The sequence below is a fragment of the Lissotriton vulgaris genome, chromosome 8, assembly GCF_964263255.1.
Source record: "Lissotriton vulgaris chromosome 8, aLisVul1.2, whole genome shotgun sequence".
Taxonomy (NCBI): domain Eukaryota; kingdom Metazoa; phylum Chordata; class Amphibia; order Caudata; family Salamandridae; genus Lissotriton; species Lissotriton vulgaris.
Genome location: NC_141696.1, coordinates 641,403,242 through 641,426,057, shown reverse-complemented (window position 1 = coordinate 641,426,057; position 22,816 = coordinate 641,403,242). Strand labels below are relative to the sequence as shown.

Here is a 22,816-nt window from a genome sequence, read left to right as displayed (position 1 = left end):
CAGGCTTGTTAAGGCTCTACAAACAAATTGCGTGTGTGAGGGTATTCTTTTATGGTGGCATAGACCGAAATAACGGTTTTCTGAACTGAACTAAAGAATTCATGATGAAGAATGTTCAGTTCATGGTTACACACTGATGAATAAAGACGTGTAATACCACGCTCCATGTGTGGTGTGATCATTTACAAGTACCCAGGCTTGGGTAGGAGGCCACAGAAAGTTAAGTGGTGAAGTTATTTATGATAATGGTACTCTTGAAAGTATGATGCAAGGACAGTGGCCAAGAGTATAAAGTTAATGACTTGATGTTCATATCATCTTACGTTAAAAAATCACAACCAATGATAAAAATGTGCATATTCAAAACATTTTATATCAACAAACTTGTCCACCCATCTGTACACGAGTCCATCCATCTACCCATTCAGTCAATTAATTAACTCTGAAATACAAATTTGATTTAAAATAATGTTAAAAAGCATAACGCCTCCATTTCATTCAGTACAATAAAGCCTTTGAAAATAAATAGCAGCCAAGAGATTTGAACCTGGTTAAACTATAAAGACATTATTGTTACCTGAAATCACTTTCTCTGACACGATGTTCATCCAAATCCTCGATAAACTTCTCTCCTTTCATCCAGTAAATTATAGGGCTGATGTCCCCACTGTACCCAAAGAAGGCTCTGCATGTTAGATTAGCAGAACTGCCTGTAATATAAAATTAAAAAACAGATGTGTGTTTCAAGTTTGCCAGAAGCTTTATTGTTAATTGATAAACAACTAACTGCCTTTTAGTTCTCGCGTCCCTTACTGCAGGATAACTAGTAGTTCCAGACACTATCAATAAATATTGAATGTATCTGTCACTATGAATCAATCTGATCTAATAGATTGTATATTTTCAGAGTAACACTTTCTTAACAACTCTAATCACATATCCATATAATACATCCATTTAATAATAGTTTTTTCGTTTCTTAAAACATGTTTGTATTGTGTTTGTCCAATTTATTAATCCACATGTATGGCACATGCTTCAAAAGTTGAGACTTTTACTTATATGAGTGTACCCTTCAAAACAGATTATGGGTCCAATTCACAAAATGCATTTTGTAGTAGGTAATATAGAACTACAGTACTAGTACTTACACACTACAAAATGCACTTCACAAATTCTATGGGCGGAGACCTCTGCCTAGACTTCTCACCTTTTCTGTACGAAGGCTCTGCAACATGTGTGAAGATCGTTGCACAAAAAGGTATGTGTTTTTAAAGTAAATGCGGGTGAAAGAAGGGGGGGTGATGAGAAAATAGGGAGTATATTACTCCTAAAAGGGAGGGTTTGCACAGTTTTAAGGAGGCGATTGGGAGGTACATTTATATATAAACTACCCAACCAAAAGTCAGACAGTTGTATTTCACAAAAAAACATTTCTAAGGTAACTGCAGCCCTAAAGGTATCAAAAAAGGTCTAAATGTGCTTGAGCACAGCATTGCACTAAGCCATGCACCACGCATGGCCAACCACTGGTACTTCAGGACACACCAATAGAAATCACTTGAGGCAGGGAATTATAGTAACACCCCTGTAGGAATTAAGCTTAAATGAGTTGCATTAGGTTGACATAAAACCAACAGTTAGCCTATGGAAGGAAATTCAAGTTAGTGTAAGTATGGTTAAAATTACTTTTCAGGATCAGTACTTGGCTGAAAGATGCAGCACTGAGGTCTCTCCTCATAACAGGTGAGTAAATCAGAATTCGTAGTGCGGCTGATTGTTGAGGAATTTTTTAAAGTTCCAAAACTACACACTTAGAAGAATTTCCAAGTGAAACCAGTCAATGTTAACCTATAGAAGGAAATTCAAGTTACTGTAAGTATAATTAGAGTTGCTTTTCAGGATCAGTAGTGGGCTGAAAGATGCAGCACTGAGGTCTCTCCTGATAACAGGTGAGTAAATTGGAATTCGCAGTTCGGCTAAATTTTGAGGAAATGTTTAAACTTCCAAAACTCCACACTTGTGAAACCAGTCAATGTTAGCCTACGGAAGGAAATTCAAGTTACTTTAAGTATGGTTAGAATTACTTTTCAGGATCAGTACTTGGCCTAAAGATGCAGCACTGAGTTCTCTCCTGATAACAGGTGAGTAAATCGGAATTGGTAGTTTGGCTGATTTTTGAGGCATTTTTTAAAGTTCCAAAGCTCCACACTTTCGAGAATTTCCAAGTGAAACCAGTCAATGTTAGCCTATGGAAGGAAATTCAAGTTACTGTAACTATGATTAGAAGTACTTTTCAGGATATGTAGTGGGCTGAAAGATGCAGCACAGAGGTCTATCCTGAAAACATGTGAGTACATCGGAATTCATAGTTTGGCTGAATTTTGAGGATTTTTTTAAAGTTCCAAAGCTCCACACTTAGAAAAATGTCCAAGTGAAACCAGTCAATGTTAGCCTATTAAAGGAAAATCAAGTTACTGTAACAACAATTAAAATTACGTTTCAGGGTCAGTAGTGGGCTGAAACATGCAGCACTGATGTCTCCCCTGATAACAGGTGAATAAATTGGAATTCTTAGTTCGGCTGATTTTTGAGGACATTTTTAAAGTTCCAAAACTCCACACTTAGAAAAATGTCCAAGTGAAAACAGTCAATGTTAGCCTATGGAAGGAAACTCAAGTTACTGCAAGTATGGTAAGAAATACTTTTCAGGATCAGTAGTTGGCTGAAAGATGTAGCACTGAAGTCTCTCCTGATAACAGGTGAGTAAATCGGAATTCCTAGTTCGGCTGAATTTTGAGGACATTTTAAGCTTTCAAAACTCCACGCTTAGAAAAATGTCCAGGTAAAACCAGTCAACTATGATTAGAATTACGTTTCAGGATCAGTAGTGGGCTGAAAGTTGCAGCACTGAGGTCTCTCCTGATAACAGGTGATTAAATTGGAATTTGTATTTCAACTGATATTTGAGGAATTTTTTAAACTTCCAAAACGCCACACTTTGGAGAATTTCCAAGTGTAACCAGTCAATGTTAGCCTATGGAAGGAAATTCAATTTACTGTAACTACGATTAGAAATACTTTTCAGGATCAGTAGTGGACTGAATGATGCTGCACTGAGGTCTCTCCTGATAACAGGTGAGAAATTCGGAATTCGTAGTTCGACTTATTTTTGAGGAATTGTGTAAACTTCCAAAACTCCACACTTAGAAAAATGTCCAAGTGAAACCAGTCAATGTTAGCCTATGGTAGGAAATTCAAGTTACTGTAACTACGATTAGAATTACGTTTCAGGATTAGTAGTCGGCTGAAACATGCAGCACTAATGTCTCTCCTGATAACAGGTGAGTAAATCGGAATTCTTAGTTCGGCTGATTTTTGAGGAATTTATTAAAGTTCCAAAACTCCACACTTAGAAAAATGTCCAAGTGAAACCAGTCAATGTTAGCTATGGAAGGAAATTCAAGTTACTGTAACTACGATTAGAAATATTTTTCAGGATCAGTAGTGGGCTGAAAGATGCAGCACTGAGGTCTATCCTGATAACAGGTGAGAAATTCGGAATTCGTAGTTCGACTGATTTTTGAGGAATTGTGCAAACTTCCAAAACTCCACACTTAGAAAAGTGTCCAAGTGAAACCAGTCAATGTTAGCCTACGGAAGGAAATTCAAGTTACTGTAACTACGATTAGAATTACGTTTCAGGATCAGTAGTGGGCTGAAAGATGCAGCACTGAGGGATCTCCTGAAAACAGGTGAGTAAATCGGAATTTGTAGTTCGGCTGATTTTAGAGGAATTTTTTAAAGTTCCAAAACCCCACACTTAGAAGAATTTCCAAGTGAAACCAGTCAATGTTAGCCTAAGGAAGGAAATTCAAGTTAATGTAACTACAATTAAAATTACTTTTCAGGATCAGTAGTGGGCTGAAAGATGCAGCACTGAGGTCTCTCCTGATAACAGGTGAGTAATTCTGAATTCGTAGTTAGGCTGAATTTTTAGGAAATTTTTAAGCTTCCAAAACTCCACACTTAAAAAAATTTCCAAGTGAAACCAGTCAATGTTAGCCTATGGAAGGAAATTCAAGTTACTGTAAATATAGTTAGAATTGCTTTTCAGGATCAGTAGTGGGCTGAAAGATGCAGCACTGAGGTCTCTCCTGATAACAGGTGATTAAATCAGAATTAGCAGTTCGGCTGATTTTAGATGAATTTTTTAAAGTTCCAAAACTCCGCACTTAGAAAAATGTCCAAGTGAAACCAGTCAATGTTAGCCTATGGAAGGAAATTCAAGTTACTGTAACCACGATTAGAAGTACTTTTCAGGTTCAGTAGTGGGCTGAAAGATGCAGCAGTGAGGTCTCTCCTGATAACAGGTAAGTAAATTGGAATTCGTAGTTCAGCTTAATTTTGAGGAAATGTTTACCTTTCCAAAACTCCACACTTGTGAAACCAGTCAATGTTAGACTATGGAAGGAAATTCAAGTTACTGTAAACATAGTTAGAATTACTTTTCAGGATCAGTACTTGGCTGAAAGATGCAGCACTGAGGTCTCTCCTGATAACAGGTGAGTAAATAGGAATTCGTAGTTCGGCTGATTTTAGAGGAATTTTTAAAAGTTCCAAAACCCCACACTTAGAAGAATTTCCAAGTGAAACCAGTCAATGTTAGCCTAAGGAAGGAAATTCAAGTTACTGTAACTACGATTAAAATTACTTTTCAGGATCAGTAGTGGGCTGAAAAATGCAGCACTGAGGTCTCTCCTGATAAGAGGTGAGTAATTCTGAATTCGTAGTTAGGCTGAATTTTGAGGAAATTTTTAAGCTTCCAAAACTCCACACTTAAAAAAATGCCCAAGTGAAACCAGTCAATGTTAGCCTATGGAAGGAAATTCAAGTTACTGTAAATATAGTTAGAATTACTCTTTAGGATCAGTACTTGGCTGAAAGATGCAGCACTGAGGTCTCTCCTGATAACAGGTGAGTAAATAGGAATTCGTAGTTCGGCTGATTTTCGAGGATTTTTTTAAAGTTCCAAAACTCCACACTTAGAAGAATTTCCAAGTGAAACCAGTCAATGTTAGCCTGTGGAAGGAAATTCAAGTTACTGTAGCTACGATTAGAATTACGTTTCAGGATCAGTAGTGGGCTGAAAGATGCAGCAGTGAGGTCTCTCCTGAAAACAGGTGATTAAATCGGAATTCATAGTTCGACTGATTTTTGAGGAATTTTTTAAAGTTCCAAAACTCCACACTTAGAAGAATTTCCAAGTGAAACCATTCAATGTTAGCCTAAGGAAGGAAATTCAAGTTACTGTAACTACAATTAGAATTACTTTTCAGGATCCGTTTTCGGGCTGAAAGATGCAGCACTGAGGTCTCTCCTGATAACAGGTGAGTAAATTGGAATTCGTAGTTCGGCTGATTTTTGAGGAAATTTGTTAACTTCCAAAACTCCACAGTTGTGAAACCAGTCAATGTTAGCCTACAGAAGGAAATTCTAGTTACTGTAAGTATGGTTAGAATTACTTTTCAGGATCAGTACTTGGCCTAAAGATGCAGCACTGAGTTCTCTCCTGATAACAGGTGAGTAATTCAGAATTGGTAGGTTGGTTGATTTGTGAGGATTTTTTTAAAGTTTCGAATCTCAACACTTAGAAGAATTTCCAAGTGAAACCAGTCAATGTTAGCCTGTGGAAGGAAATTCAAGTTACTGTAACTACAATTAGAATTACGTTTCAGGATTAGTAGTGGGCTGAAAGATGCTGCACTGAGGTCTCTCCTGATAACAGGTGATTAAATTGGAATTCGTAGTTCGACTGATTTGTGAGGAATTTTGTAAACTTCCAAAACTCCACACTTAGAAAAATGTCCAAGTGAAACCAGTCAATGTTAGCCTATGGAAGGAAATTCAAGTTACTGTAAGTATGGTTAGAATTACTTTTCAGTATCAGTAGTGGACTGAAAGATGCAGCACTGAGGTCTCTCCTGATATCAGGTGAGTAAATTGGAATTCGTAGTTTGGCTGATTTTTGAGGATTTTTGAAAAAGTTCCAAAGCTCCACACTTAAAAAAATGTGCAAGTGAAACCAGTCAATGTTAGCCTACGGAAGGAAATTCAAATTACTGTAACTACGATTAGAATTACTTTTCAGGATCAGTAGTTGGCTGAAAGATGCAGCACTGAGGTCTCTCCTGATAACAGGTGAGTAATTCAAAATTTGCAGTAAGGCTGAATTTTGAGTAAATTTTTACGCTTTCAAAACTGCACACTTAGAAAAATGTCCAAGTGAAACCAGTCAATGTTAGCCTATGGAAGGAAATTCAAGTTACTGTAACTACGATTAAAATTACTTTTCAGGAACAGTAGTGGGCTGAAAGATGCAGCACTGAGGTCTCTCCTGATAACAGGTGAGTAAATCGGAATTCGTTGTTCGGCTGAATTTTGAGCGCATTTTTAAGCTTCCAAAACTCCACACTTGTGAAACCAGTCAATGTTAGCCTATGGAAGGAAATTCAAGTTACTGTAAGTTTGGTTAGAATTACTTTTCAGGATCAGTACTTGGCCTAAAGATGCAGCACTGAGGTCTCTCCTGATAACAGGTGAGTAAATCGGAATTCGTAGTTTGGTTGATTTTTGAGGATTTTTTTAATGTTCCAAAGCTCCACACTTAGAAAAATATCCAAGTGAAACCAGCCAATGTTAGCCTATGGAAGGAAAATCAAGTTACTTTAACTACGATTAGAATTACTTTCCAGAATCAGTAGTAGGCTGAAACATGCAGCACTGACGTCTCTCCTGATGACAGGTGAGTAAATCAGAATTCTTTGTTTGGTTGATTTTTGAGGAATTTTTTAAAGTTCCAAAACTCCACACTTAGAAGAATTTCCAAGTGAAACCATTCAATGTTTGCCTGTGGAAGGAAATACAAGTTACTGGAGCTACGATTAGAATTACGTTTCAGGATTAGTAGTGGGCTAAAAGATGCTGCACTGAGGTCTCTCCTAATAACAGGTGATTAAATCAGAATTCGTAGTTCGACTGATTTTTGAGGATTTTTTTAATGTTCCAAAGCTCCACACTTAGAAAAATGTCCAAGTGAAACCAGTCAATGTTAGCCTATGGAAGGAAAATCAAGTTACTTTAACTACGATTAGAATTACTTTTCAGAATCAGTAGTGGGCTGAAACATGCAGCACTGACGCCTCTCCAGGAGTTTCGGAATAGCCCCAACCCCTTTAAATTGATTTTTAAGGTTCTAAAGGACCTCATGACCAAGAGGGCCATGCAGCGGAAATATGCACAGACTCCCACTGTGAAAGTCTGGCATCTTTCTTCATCGAAAAGTTGCAAGCAATTTACCGCACCTTTCCAACTCATCTGCAACATTCGGACCCACCTGGTTGCCCTAAGGGTGATGATGTGATCTTGGACATGCTGGCCCCCCTCTCCGAGGAGGGGTTTGATTTATTTAGCCAAAAAATCAAATCTGGCTCCCCTGCGGATCCACTTAAACCTGCCCAGTTTAAGAACATGCAGGCGACATGTCGTACACCAGTGCTAGCTCTCATCAAACTGTCGCTGGCCTCAGGGATCATGCCCACCAGGTGGAAGCAAGCGGTAGTGACACCCATCCTAAAAAAGCCTTCCCTAGATCCGGTAAAACCTGAGAATTATCGCCCCATTTCACTGCTGCTGTGGGCCGCCAAAGTCACCGAGGCCCACGTGAATGGGATCCTGGCTGACCATCTCGCCAAAGCTAACATCTTGGAACCCACTCAAAATGGGTTTCGTGCGGGCCACAGCACGGAGACTGCCTTGTTGTTTATGGTTGAACATCTGCGCTCCGTGCTGGATACCGGTCGAACAGCGGCACTCCTGTTATTAGATCTGAGTGCCGCATTCGACACGGTTTCTCACGAGATCCTTTTGCGGCGGCTAGAGGAAGCAGGCGTCAGGGGGTCCGCCTTGTGTTGGTTCCGGTCCTTCCTCTCTGACAGATCATTCCAGGTTGCTATACCACCCGGTAAATCTACCTCTTACCCGCTGACACTGGGGGTCCCACAGGGATCATCTCTGAGCCCCACTTTATTCAACCTGTACGTTAGACCGCTGGCTGCGGTAGTCAAGCGCTGGGGCCTGACAATGGTATCCTACGCGGACGACACGCAGCTGGCGGTCACGTTGAGTGGGGACTCAGATGTGGAGGCCCTCAGGTTTTGCGAGGGTCTACGTGCGGTGGCCAATTGGATGAATCAGAACTGCCTCCAATTGAACACTAAGAAGACAGAGGTCATGGTTGTGGGAAAGCAGGCAGGATGGTGGAATGATAACTGGTGGCCTCCCGAATTAGGAATGACCCTTTCTCCTGTAATGGAGATAAAAAACCTTGGGGTCTGGCTGGACCCTACTCTTAGTTTCACCTGCCATACTAAGAGGGTGGCAGCCTCTTGCTTTGGAATTATCAGGGGCCTTAGACCTGTACTTAAATTCTTCGATGCACCCACCAGACAGTTAGTGGTCCAAGCCTCAGTACTATCTAGGATAGATTATGCCAGTGCGTTGCTAGCAGGAACAAACCAGGCTTTACTCACGCGGCTGCAGCGAGTGCAGAACGCTGCAGCTAGAGCGGTGGTGGGATTGCCCAGGCGTTGTCCGGTTTGGAGAACACTGCAAGCGCTCCACTGGCTGCCTGTTGTTCGGAGGATCGAGTTTAAGGTGCTTTGCCTGGCTTTTAAAATTTTAAAAGGCATGGCCCCCCCAATACTGAAGAACTTACTGACCCCTTACGTCCCCTCTCGATCCTTGAGATCGATGGGTCAGAACCTGTCTGTTGTCCCACGTTTCTTGTTGAGTAGGACAGGTGGTCGCTCCTTTCGAGTAGTGGCCGCAAAGCTGTGGAACTCTCTTCCTGCTGAAACTCGGGCACTGGATGACTTACTCCAGTTTAGACGGGCCATTAAAACCTTCCTTTTTAATAAAAATCTCTGAGTGAGTATCTTTTATGCTGTGTTGTGTATACCTTCTTATGGCGCCAGGACGCCCCTTTGCTGGGGCAGCTGTGCGCGGTACAAAAACAGTTAACATAACATAACAGGTGAGTAAATCGGAATTCTTAGTTCGGCTGATTTTTGAGGAATTTTTTTAAAGTTCCAAAACTCCACACTTAGAAGAATTTCCAAGTGAAACCAGTCAATGTTAGCCTATTAAAGGAAATTTAAGTTACTGTAAGGATGGTTAGAATTACTTTTCAGTATCAGTAGTGGACTGAAAGATGCAGCACTGAGGTATCTCCTGATAACAGGTGAGTAAATGGGAATTCGTAGTTTGGCTGATTTTTGAGGATTTTTTTTAAAGTTCCAAAACTCCACACTTAGAAGTATTTCCAAGTGAAACCGGTCAATGTTAGCCTATGGAAGGAAATTCAAGTTACTGTAACTACGATTAGAATTACTTTTCAGGATCAGTAGTTGGCTGAAAGATGCAGCACTGAGGTCTCTCCTGATAACAGGTGAGTAATTCGGAATTCGTAATTAGGCTGATTTTTGAGGAATTTTTTTAAGTTCCAAAACTCCACACTTGGAAGAATTTCCAAGTGAAACCAGTCAATGTTAGCCTGTGGAAGGAAATTCAAGTTACTGTAACTACAATTAGAATTACGTTTCAGGATTAGAAGTGGGCTGAAAGATGCTGCACTGAGGTCTCTCCTGATAACAGGTGATTAAATCGGAATTCGTTGTTTGACTGATTTTTGAGGAATTTAGTAAACTTCCAAAACTCCACACTTAGAAGAATTTCCAAGTGAAACCAGTCAATGTTAGCCTATGGAAAGAAATTCAAGTTACTGTAAGTATGGTTAGAATTACTTTTCAGTATCAGTAGTGGACTGAAAGATGCAGCACTGAGGTCTCTCCTGATAACAGGTGAGTAAAATGGAATTCGTAGTTTGGTTGTTTTTTGAAGATTCTTTAATGTTCCCAAGCTCCACACTTAGAAAAATGTCCAAGTGAAACCAGTCAATGTTAGCCTATGGAAGGTAAATCAAGTTACTGTAACTACAATTAGAATTACTTTTCAGAATCAGTAGTGGGCTGAAACATGCAGCACTGACGTCACTCCTGATTACAGGTGAGTAAATCGGAATTCTTAGTTCGACTGATTGTTGAGGAATTTTTTAAAGTTCCAAAACTCCACACTTGGAAGAATTTCCAAGTGAAACCAGTCAATGTTAGCCTGTGGAAGGAAATTCAAGTTACTGTAAGTATGGTTAGAATGACTTTTCAGTATCAGTAGTGGAATGAAAGATGCAGCACTGAGGTCTCTTCTGATAACAGGTGAGTAAATCGGAATTCGTAGTTTGGCTGATTTTTGAGGATTTTTTTTAATGTTCCAAAGCTCCACACTTGGAAGAATTTCCAAGTGAAACCAGTCAATGTTAGCCTACGGAAGGAAATTCAAGTTACTGTAACTACGAATAGAATTACTTTTCAGGATCAGTAGTTGGCTGAAAGATGCAGCACTGAGGTCTCTCCTGATAACAGGTGAGTAATTCGGAATTCGTAGTTAGGCTGAATTTTGAGGACATTTTTAAGCTTCCAAAAATGCACACTTAGAAAAATTTCCAAGTGAAATCAGTCAATCTTAGCCTCTGGAAGAAAATTCAAGTTACTGTAAATATGTTTAGAATTATTTTTTAGGATCAGTACTTGGCTGAAAGATGCAGCACTGAGGTCTTTCCTGATAACAGGTAAGTAAATGGGAATTCGTAGTTCGGCTGATTTTTGATGATTTATTTTAAAGTTCCAAAACTCCACACTTAGAAAAATGTCCAAGTGAAACCAGTCAATGTTAACCTATGGAAGGAAATTCAAGTTACTGTAAGTATGGTTAGAATTACTTTTCAGTATCAGTAGTGGGCTGAAAGATGCAGCACTGAGGTCTCTCCTGATAACAGGTGAGTAAATAGGAATTCGTAGTTTGGCTGAATTTTGAGGAAATTTTTTAGCTTCCAAAACTCCACACTTGGGAAACCAGTCAATGTTAGCCTATAGAAGGAAATTCAAGTTACTGTAAGTAATGGTTAGAATTACTTTTCAGTATCAGTAGTGAACTGAAAGATGCAGCACTGAGGTCTCTCCTGATAACAGGTGAGTAAAATGGAATTCGTAGTTTGGTTGTTTTTTGAGGATTTTTTAATGTTCCAAAGCTCCACACTTAGAAAAATGTCCAAGTGAAACCAGTCAATGTTAGCCTATGGAAGGAAAATCAAGTTACTGTAACTACAATTAGAATTACTTTTCAGAATCAGTAGTGGGCTGAAACATGCAGCTCTGACGTCACTCCTGATAACAGGTGAGTAAATCGGAATTGTTAGTTCGACTGATTGTTGAGGATTTTTTTAAAGTTCCAAAACTCCACACTTGGAAGAATTTCCAAGTGAAACCAGTCAATGTTAGCCTGTGGAATGAAATTCAAGTTACTGTAACTACAATTAGAATTACGTTTCAGGATTAGTAGTGGGCTGAAAGATGCTGCACTGAGGTCTCTCCTGATAACAGGTGATTAAATCGGAATTCGTTGTTCGACTGATTTTTGAGGAATTTAGTAAACTTCCAAAACTCCACACTTAGAAAAATGTCCAAGTGAAACCAGTCAATGTTAGCCTATGGAAGGAAATTCAAGTTACTGTAAGTATGGTTAGAATTACTTTTCAGTATCAGTAGTGGACTGAAAGATGCAGCACTGAGGTCTCTCCTGATAACAGGTGAGTAAATCGGAATTCGTAGTTTGGCTGATTTTTGAGGATTTTTTTTAAAGTTCCAAAACTCCACACTTAGAAGAATTTCCAAGTGAAACCAGTTAATGTTATCCTATGGAAGGAAGTTCAAGTTACTGTAACTACGATTAGAATTACTTTTCAGGATCAGTAGTTTGGTTGATTTTTGAGGATTTTTTTAATGTTCCAAAGCTCCACACTTAGAAAAATGTCCAAGTGAAACCAGTCAATGTTAGCCTGTGGAAGGAAATACAAGTTACTGTAACTACGATTAGAATTACGTTTCAGGATTAGTAGTGGGCTGAAAGATGCTGCACTGAGGTCTCTCCTGATAACAGGTGATTAAATAGGAATTCGTAGTTCAACTGATATTTGAGGAATTTTTTTATGTTCCCAAGCTCCACACTTAGAAAAATGTGCAAGTGAAACCAGTCAATGTTAACCTATGGAAGGAAATTCAAAAAACTGTAACTACGATTAGAATTACTTTTCAGGATCAGTAGTTGGCTGAAAGATGCAGCACTGAGGTCTCTCCTGATAACAGTTGAGTAATTCGGAATTCGTAGTTAGGCTGAATTTTGAGGACATTTTTAAGCTTCCAAAACTGCACAGTTAGAAAAATTTCCAAGTGAAACCAGTCAATCTTAGCCTCTGGAAGAAAATTCAAGTTACTGTAAATATGGTTAGAGTTACTTTTCAGGATCAGTACTTGGCTGAAAGATGCAGCACTGAGGTCTCTCCTGATAACAGGTGAGTAAATGGGAATTGGTAGTTCAGCTGATTTTTGAGGATTTCTTTAAAGTTCCAAAACTCCACACTTAGAAGAATTTCCAAGTGAAACCAGTCAATGTTAGCCTATGGAAGGAAATTCAAGTTACTGTAAGTATGGTTAGAATTGCTTTTCAGGATCAGTAGTGGGCTGAAAGATGCAGCACTGAGGTCTCTCCTGATAACAGGTGAGTAAATCGGGATTCGTAGTTTAGGTGATTTTTGAGGATCTTTTTTAAAGTTCCAAAGCTCCACAATTAGAAAAATGTGCAAGTGAAACCAGTCAATGTTAGCCTACGGAAGGAAATTCAAGTTACTGTAAGTATGGTTAGAATTCCTTTTCAGGATCAGTAGTGGGCTGAAACATGCAGCACTGACGTCTCTCATGATAATAGGTGAGTAAATCGGAATTCGTAGTTCGGCTGATTTTAGAGGAATTTTTAAAGTTCCAAAACTCCACACTTAGAAAAATGTGCAAGTGAAACCAGTCAATGTTAGCCTACGGAAGGAAATTCAAGTTACTGTAACTACGATTAGAATTACTTTTCAGGATCAGTAGTTGGCTGAAAGATGCAGCACTGAGGTCTCTCCTGATAACAGGTGAGTAAATCAGAATTCGTAGTTTGGCTGATTTTTGAGGATTTTTTTAAAGTTCCAAAGCTCCACACTTAGAAAAATGTGCAAGTGAAACCAGTCAATGTTAGCCTACGGAAGGAAATTCAAGTTACTGTAACTACGATTAGAATTACTTTTCAGGATCAGTAGTTGGCTGAAAGATGCAGCACTGAGGTCTCTCCTGATAACAGGTGAGTAATTCGGAATTCCTATTTAGGCTGATTTTCGAGGAAATTTTTAATGTTCCAAAAATCCACACTTAGAAATATTTCCAAGTGAAACCAGTCAATGTTAGCCTATGGAAGGAAAATCAAGTTACTGTAACTATGATTAGAATTACTTTTCAGGATCTGTAGTGGGCTGAAAGATGCAGCACTGAGGTCTCTCCTGATAACAGGTGAGTAAATCGGAATTCGTAGTTCGGCTGAATTTTGAGAAAATTTTTAAGCTTCCAAAACTCCACACTTCTGAAACCAGTCAATATTAGCCTATGGAAGGAAATTCAAGTTACTGTAAGCATGGTTAGAATTACTTTTAAGGATCAGTACTTGGCCTAAAGATGCAGCACTGAGGTCTCTCCTGATAACAGGTGACTAAATTGGAATTCGTAGTTTGGTTGATTTTTGAGTATTTTTTTAATGTTCCAAAGCTCCACACTTAAAAACATGTCCAAGTGAAACCAGTCAATGTTAGCCTATGGAAGGAAAATCAAGTTACTGTAACTACGATTAGAATTACTTTTTAGAATCAGTAGTGGGCTGAAACATGCAGCACTGAGGTCTCTCCTGATAACAGGTGAGTAAATCAGAATTCGTAGTTTGGCTGATTTTTGAGGATTTTTTTAACGTTCCAAAGCTCCACACTTAGAAAAATGGGCAAGTGAAACCAGTCAATGTTAGCCTACGGAAGGAAATTCAAGTTACTGTAACTACGATTAGAATTACTTTTCAGGATCTGTAGTTGGCTGAAAGATGCAGCACTGAGGTCTCTCCTGATAAAAGGTGAGTAATTCAGAATTTGTAGTTAGGCTGAATTGTGAGTACATATTTAAGCTTCCAAAACTGCACACTTGGAAAAATTTCCAAGTGAAACCAGTCAATCTTAGCCTCTGGAAGAAAATTCAAGGTACTTTAAATATGGTTAGAATTACTTTTCAGGATCAGTACTTGGCTGAAAGATGCAGCACTGAGGTCTCTCCTGATAACAGGTGAGTAATTCGGAATTCATAGTTAGGCTGATTTTTGAGGAAATTTTTAAGGTTCCAAAACTCCACACTTAGAAATATTTCCAAGTGAAACCAGTCAATGTTAGCCTATGGAAGGAAATTCAAGTTACTGTAACTATGATTAGAATTACTTTTCAGTATCAGTAGTGGACTGAAAGATGCAGCACTGAGGTCTCTCCTGATAACAGGTGAGTAAATCAGAATTCGTAGTTTGGCTGATTTGTGAGGATTTTTTTAACGTTCCAAAGCTCCACACTTAGAAAAATGGGCAAGTGAAACCAGTCAATGTTAGCCTACGGAAGGAAATTCAAGTTACTGTAACTACGATTAGAATTACTTTTCAGGATCTGTAGTTGGCTGAAAGAAGCAGCACTGAGGTCTCTCCTGATAAAAGGTGAGTAATTCAGAATTTGTAGTTAGGCTGAATTGTGAGTACATATTTAAGCTTCCAAAACTGCACACTTGGAAAAATTTCCAAGTGAAACCAGTCAATCTTAGCCTCTGGAAGAAAATTCAAGGTACTTTAAATATGGTTAGAATTACTTTTCAGGATCAGTACTTGGCTGAAAGATGCAGCACTGAAGTCTCTCCTGATAACAGGTGAGTAATTCGGAATTCATAGTTAGGCTTATTTTTGAGGAAATTTTTAAGGTTCCAAAACTCCACACTTAGAAATATTTCCAAGTGAAACCAGTCAATGTTAGCCTATGGAAGGAAATTCAAGTTACTGCAACTATGATTTGAATTACTTTTCAGGATCTGTAGTGGGCTGAAAGATGCAGCACTGAGGTCTCTCCTGATAACAGGTTAGTAATTCGGAATTCGTAGTTAGGCTAAATTTTGAGGAAATGTTTAAGCTTCCAAAACTCCACACTTGTGAAAACAGTCAATGTTAGCCTATGGAAGGAAATTCAAGTTACTGTAAGTATGGTTAGAATTACTTTTCAGGATCAGTACTTGGCCTAAAGATGCAGCAGTGAGGTCTCTCCTGATAACAGGTGAGTAAATCGGAATTTGTAGTTTGGTTGATTTTTGAGGATTTTTTTAATGTTCCAAAGCTCCACACTTAGAAAATTGTCCAAGTGAAACCAGTCAATGTTAGCCTGAGAAAGGAAAATCAAGTTACTGTAACTACGATTAGAATTACTTTTCAGAATCAGTAGTATGCTGAAACATGCAGCACTGACGTCTCTCCTGATAACAGGTGAGTAAATCGGAATTCTTAGTTCGGCTGATTTTTGAGGAATTTTTTAAAGTTCCAAAACTCCACACTTTGGAGAATTTCCAAGTGATACCAGTCAATGTTAGCCTATGGAAGGAAATTCAAGTTACTGTAGCTACGATTAGAATTACGTTTCAGGATTAGTAGTGGGCTGAAAGATGCTGCACTGAGGTCTCTCCTGATAACAGGTGATTAAATCGAAATTCGTAGTTCGACTGATTTTTGAGGAATTTTGTAAACTTCCAAAACTCCACACTTAGAAAAATGTCCAAGTGAAACGAGTCAATGTTAGCCTATGGAAGGAAATTCAAGTTACTGTAAGTATCGTTCGAATTACTTTTCAGTATCAGTAGTGGACTGAAAGATGCAGCACTGAGGTCTCTCCTGATAACAGGTGAGTAAATCGGAATTCGTAGTTTGGCTGATTTTTGAGGATTTTTTTTAATGTTCCAAAGCTCCACACTTAGAAAAAAGTGCAAGTGAAACCAGTCAATGTTAGCCTACGGAAGGAAATTCAAGTTACTGTAACTACGAATAGAATTTCTTTTCAGGATCAGTAGTTGGCTGAAAGATGCAGCACTGAGGTCTCTCCTGATAACAGGTGAGTAATTCGGAATTCGTAGTTAGGCTGAATTTTGAGGACATTTTTAAGCTTCCAAAAATGCACACTTAGAAAAATTTCCAAGTGAAATCAGTCAATCTTAGCCTCTGGAAGAAAATTCAAGTTACTGTAAATATGTTTAGAATTATTTTTTAGGATCAGTACTTGGCTGAAAGATGCAGCACTGAGGTCTTTCCTGATAACAGGTAAGTAAATGGGAATTCGTAGTTCGGCTGATTTTTGATGATTTATTTTAAAGTTCCAAAACTCCACACTTAGAAAAATGTCCAAGTGAAACCAGTCAATGTTAACCTATGGAAGTAAATTCAAGTTACTGTAAGTATGGTTAGAATTACTTTTCAGTATCAGTAGTGGGCTGAAAGATGCAGCACTGAGGTCTCTCCTGATAACAGGTGAGTAAATAGGAATTCGTAGTTTGGCTGAATTTTGAGGAAAATTTTAAGCTTCCAAAACTCCACACTTGTGTAACCAGTCAATGTTAGCCTATGGAAGGAAATTCAAGTTACTGTAAGTAATGGTTAGAATTACTTTTCAGTATCAGTAGTGAACTGAAAGATGCAGCACTGAGGTCTCTCCTGATAACAGGTGAGTAAAATGGAATTCGTAGTTTGGTTGTTTTTTGAGGATTTTTTAATGTTCCAAAGCTCCACACTTAGAAAAATGTCCAAGTGAAACCAGTCAATGTTAGCCTATGGAAGGAAAATCAAGTTACTGTAACTACAATTAGAATTACTTTTCAGAATCAGTAGTGGGCTGAAACATGCAGCTCTGACGTCACTCCTGATAACAGGTGAGTAAATCGGAATTCTTAGTTCGACTGATTGTTGAGGAATTTTTTAAAGTTCCAAAACTCCACACTTGGAAGAATTTCCAAGTGAAACCAGTCAATGTTAGCCTGTGGAAGGAAATTCAAGTTACTGTAACTACAATTAGAATTACGTTTCAGGATTAGTAGTGGGCTGAAAGATGCTGCACTGAGGTCTCTCCTGATAACAGGTGATTAAATCGGAATTCGTTGTTCGACTGATTTTTGAGGAATTTAGTAAACTTCCAAAACTCCACACTTAGAAAAATGTCCAAGTGAAACCAGTCAATGTTAGCCTATGGAAGAAAATTCAAGTTATTGTAAGTATGGTTAGAATTACTTTTCAGTATCAGTAGTGGACTGAAAGATGCAGCACTGAGGTCTCTCCTGATAACAGGTGAGTAAATCGGAATTCGTAGTTTGGCTGATTTTTGAGGATTTTTTTTAAAGTTCCAAAACTCCACACTTAGAAGAATTTCCAAGTGAAACCAGTTAATGTTATCCTATGGAAGGAAGTTCAAGTTACTGTAACTACGATTAGAATTACTTTTCAGGATCAGTAGTTTGGTTGATTTTTGAGGATTTTTTTAATGTTCCAAAGCTCCACACTTAGAAAAATGTCCAAGTGAAACCAGTCAATGTTAGCCTGTGGAAGGAAATACAAGTTACTGTAACTACGATTAGAATTACGTTTCAGGATTAGTAGTGGGCTGAAAGATGCTGCACTGAGGTCTCTCCTGATAACAGGTGATTAAATAGGAATTCGTAGTTCAACTGATATTTGAGGAATTTTTTTATGTTCCCAAGCTCCACACTTAGAAAAATGTCCAAGTGAAACCAGTCAATGTAAGCCTACGGAAGGAAAATCAAGTTACTGTAACTACGATTAGAATTACTTTTCAGAATCAGTAGTGGGCTGAAACATGAAACACTGACGTCTCTCCTGATAACAGGTGATTAAATCAAAATTCGTAGTTGGACTGATTTTTTAGGAATTTTGTAAACTTCCAAAACTCCACACTTAGAAAAATGTCCAAGAGAAACCAGTCAATGTTAGCCCATGGAAGGAAATTCAAGTTACTGTAAGTATGGTTAGAATTACTTTTCAGTATCAGTAGTGGACTGAAAGATGCAGCACTGCGGTGATAACAGGTGAGTAAATCGGAATTCGTAGTTTGGCTGATTTTTGAGGATTTTTTTAAAGTTCCAAAGCTCCACACTTAGAAAAATGTGCAAGTGAAACCAGTCAATGTTAACCTATGGAAGGAAATTCAAAAAACTGTAACTACGATTAGAATTACTTTTCAGGATCAGTAGTTGGCTGAAAGATGCAGCACTGAGGTCTCTCCTGATAACAGTTGAGTAATTCGGAATTCGTAGTTAGGCTGAATTTTGAGGACATTTTTAAGCTTCCAAAACTGCACAGTTAGAAAAATTTCCAAGTGAAACCAGTCAATCTTAGCCTCTGGAAGAAAATTCAAGTTACTGTAAATATGGTTAGAGTTACTTTTCAGGATCAGTACTTGGCTGAAAGATGCAGCACTGAGGTCTCTCCTGATAACAGGTGAGTAAATGGGAATTGGTAGTTCAGCTGATTTTTGAGGATTTCTTTAAAGTTCCAAAACTCCACACTTAGAAGAATTTCCAAGTGAAACCAGTCAATGTTAGCCTATGGAAGGAAATTCAAGTCACTGTAAGTATGGTTAGAATTGCTTTTCAGGATCAGTAGTGGGCTGAAAGATGCAGCACTGAGGTCTCTCCTGATAACAGGTGAGTAAATCGGGATTCGTAGTTTAGGTGATTTTTGAGGATCTTTTTTAAAGTTCCAAAGCTCCACAATTAGAAAAATGTGCAAGTGAAACCAGTCAATGTTAGCCTACGGAAGGAAATTCAAGTTACTGTAAGTATGGTTAGAATTCCTTTTCAGGATCAGTAGTGGGCTGAAACATGCAGCACTGACGTCTCTCATGATATTAGGTGAGTAAATCGGAATTCGTAGTTCGGCTGATTTTAGAGGAATTTTTAAAGTTCCAAAACTCCACACTTAGAAAAATGTGCAAGTGAAACCAGTCAATGTTAGCCTACGGAAGGAAATTCAAGTTACTGTAACTACGATTAGAATTACTTTTCAGGCTCAGTAGTTGGCTGAAAGATGCAGCACTGAGGTCTCTCCTGATAACAGGTGAGTAAATCAGAATTCGTAGTTTGGCTGATTTTTGAGGATTTTTTTAAAGTTCCAAAGCTCCACACTTAGAAAAATGTGCAAGTGAAACCAGTCAATGTTAGCCTACGGAAGGAAATTCAAGTTACTGTAACTACGATTAGAATTACTTTTCAGGATCAGTAGTTGGCTGAAAGATGCAGCACTGAGGTCTCTCCTGATAACAGGTGAGTAATTCGGAATTCCTATTTAGGCTGATTTTCGAGGAAATTTTTAATGTTCCAAAAATCCACACTTAGAAATATTTCCAAGTGAAACCAGTCAATGTTAGCCTATGGAAGGAAAATCAAGTTACTGTAAGCATGGTTAGAATTACTTTTAAGGATCAGTACTTGGCCTAAAGATGCAGCACTGAGGTCCCTCCTGATAACAGGTGACTAAATTGGAATTCGTAGTTTGGTTGATTTTTGAGTATTTTTTTAATGTTCCAAAGCTCCACACTTAAAAACATGTCCAAGTGAAACCAGTCAATGTTAGCCTATGGAAGGAAAATCAAGTTACTGTAACTACGATTAGAATTACTTTTTAGAATCAGTAGTGGGCTGAAACATGCAGCACTGAGGTCTCTCCTGATAACAGGTGAGTAAATCAGAATTCGTAGTTTGGCTGATTTTTGAGGATTTTTTTAACGTTCCAAAGCTCCACACTTAGAAAAATGGGCAAGTGAAACCAGTCAATGTTAGCCTACGGAAGGAAATTCAAGTTACTGTAACTACGATTAGAATTACTTTTCAGGATCTGTAGTTGGCTGAAAGATGCAGCACTGAGGTCTCTCCTGATAACAGGTGAGTAATTCGGAATTCATAGTTAGGCTGATTTTTGAGGAAATTTTTAAGGTTCCAAAACTCCACACTTAGAAATATTTCCAAGTGAAACCAGTCAATGTTAGCCTATGGAAGGAAATTCAAGTTACTGTAACTATGATTAGAATTACTTTTCAGTATCAGTAGTGGACTGAAAGATGCAGCACTGAGGTCTCTCCTGATAACAGGTGAGTAAATCAGAATTCGTAGTTTGGCTGATTTGTGAGGATTTTTTTAACGTTCCAAAGCTCCACACTTAGAAAAATGGGCAAGTGAAACCAGTCAATGTTAGCCTACGGAAGGAAATTCAAGTTACTGTAACTACGATTAGAATTACTTTTCAGGATCTGTAGTTGGCTGAAAGAAGCAGCACTGAGGTCTCTCCTGATAAAAGGTGAGTAATTCAGAATTTGTAGTTAGGCTGAATTGTGAGTACATATTTAAGCTTCCAAAACTGCACACTTGGAAAAATTTCCAAGTGAAACCAGTCAATCTTAGCCTCTGGAAGAAAATTCAAGGTACTTTAAATATGGTTAGAATTACTTTTCAGGATCAGTACTTGGCTGAAAGATGCAGCACTGAAGTCTCTCCTGATAACAGGTGAGTAATTCGGAATTCATAGTTAGGCTTATTTTTGAGGAAATTTTTAAGGTTCCAAAACTCCACACTTAGAAATATTTCCAAGTGAAACCAGTCAATGTTAGCCTATGGAAGGAAATTCAAGTTACTGCAACTATGATTAGAATTACTTTTCAGGATCTGTAGTGAGCTGAAAGATGCAGCACTGAGGTCTCTCCTGATAACAGGTTAGTAATTCGGAATTCGTAGTTAGGCTAAATTTTGAGGAAATGTTTAAGCTTCCAAAACTCCACACTTGTGAAAACAGTCAATGTTAGCCTATGGAAGGAAATTCAAGTTACTGTAAGTATTGTTAGAATTACTTTTCAGGATCAGTACTTGGCCTAAAGATGCAGCAGTGAGGTCTCTCCTGATAACAGGTGAGTAAATCGGAATTTGTAGTTTGGTTGATTTTTGAGGATTTTTTTAATGTTCCAAAGCTCCACACTTAGAAAATTGTCCAAGTGAAACCAGTCAATGTTAGCCTGAGAAAGGAAAATCAAGTTACTGTAACTACGATTAGAATTACTTTTCAGAATCAGTAGTATGCTGAAACATGCAGCACTGACGTCTCTCCTGATAACAGGTGAGTAAATCGGAATTCTTAGTTCAGCTGATTTTTGAGGAATTTTTTAAAGTTCCAAAACTCCACACTTTGGAGAATTTCCAAGTGATACCAGTCAATGTTAGCCTATGGAAGGAAATTCAAGTTACTGTAGCTACGATTAGAATTACGTTTCAGGATTAGTAGTGGGCTGAAAGATGCTGCACTGAGGTCTCTCCTGATAACAGGTGATTAAATCGAAATTCGTAGTTCGACTGATTTTTGAGGAATTTTGTAAACTTCCAAAACTCCACACTTAGAAAAATGTCCAAGTGAAACGAGTCAATGTTAGTCTATGGAAGGAAATTCAAGTTACTGTAAGTATCGTTCGAATTACTTTTCAGTATCAGTAGTGGACTGAAAGATGCAGCACTGAGGTCTCTCCTGATAACAGGTGAGTAAATCGGAATTCGTAGTTTGGCTGATTTTTGAGGATTTTTTTTAATGTTCCAAAGCTCCACACTTAGAAAAAAGTGCAAGTGAAACCAGTCAATGTTAGCCTACGGAAGGAAATTCAAGTTACTGTAACTACGAATAGAATTACTTTTCAGGATCAGTAGTTGGCTGAAAGATGCAGCACTGAGGTCTCTCCTGATAACAGGTGAGTAATTCGGAATTCGTAGTTAGGCTGAATTTTGAGGACATTTTTAAGCTTCCAAAAATGCACACTTAGAAAAATTTCCAAGTGAAATCAGTCAATCTTAGCCTCTGGAAGAAAATTCAAGTTACTGTAAATATGTTTAGAATTATTTTTTAGGATCAGTACTTGGCTGAAAGATGCAGCACTGAGGTCTTTCCTGATAACAGGTAAGTAAATGGGAATTCGTAGTTCGGCTGATTTTTGATGATTTATTTTAAAGTTCCAAAACTCCACACTTAGAAAAATGTCCAAGTGAAACTAGTCAATGTTAACCTATGGAAGTAAATTCAAGTTACTGTAAGTATGGTTAGAATTACTTTTCAGTATCAGTAGTGGGCTGAAAGATGCAGCACTGAGGTCTCTCCTGATAACAGGTGAGTAAATAGGAATTCGTAGTTTGGCTGAATTTTGAGGAAATTTTTAAGCTTCCAAAACTCCACACTTGTGAAACCAGTCAATGTTAGCCTATGGAAGGAAATTCAAGTTACTGTAAGTAATGGTTAGAATTACTTTTCAGTATCAGTAGTGAACTGAAAGATGCAGCACTGAGGTCTCTCCTGATAACAGGTGAGTAAAATGGAATTCGTAGTTTGGTTGTTTTTTGAGGATTTTTTAATGTTCCAAAGCTCCACACTTAGAAAAATGTCCAAGTGAAACCAGTCAATGTTAGCCTATGGAAGGAAAATCAAGTTACTGTAACTACAATTAGAATTACTTTTCAGAATCAGTAGTGGGCTGAAACATGCAGCTCTGACGTCACTCCTGATAACAGGTGAGTAAATCGGAATTCTTAGTTCGACTGATTGTTGAGGAATTTTTTAAAGTTCCAAAACTCCACACTTGGAAGAATTTCCAAGTGAAACCAGTCAATGTTAGCCTGTGGAAGGAAATTCAAGTTAC

General features: G+C 38.3%; 1 protein-coding gene across 1 annotated transcript in view; it reads right to left on the bottom strand.

The window, feature by feature from the left end:
* IL1RAPL1 (interleukin 1 receptor accessory protein like 1) overlaps positions 1–22,816 on the bottom strand; it is a 2,420,186-nt gene that overhangs the window by 731,157 nt on the left and 1,666,213 nt on the right. The window contains exon 8 of the mRNA XM_086934516.1: positions 578–710. Within this exon, the coding sequence (XP_086790642.1) occupies positions 578–710 (133 nt within the window). The remainder of the gene's footprint in view (positions 1–577; positions 711–22,816) is intronic.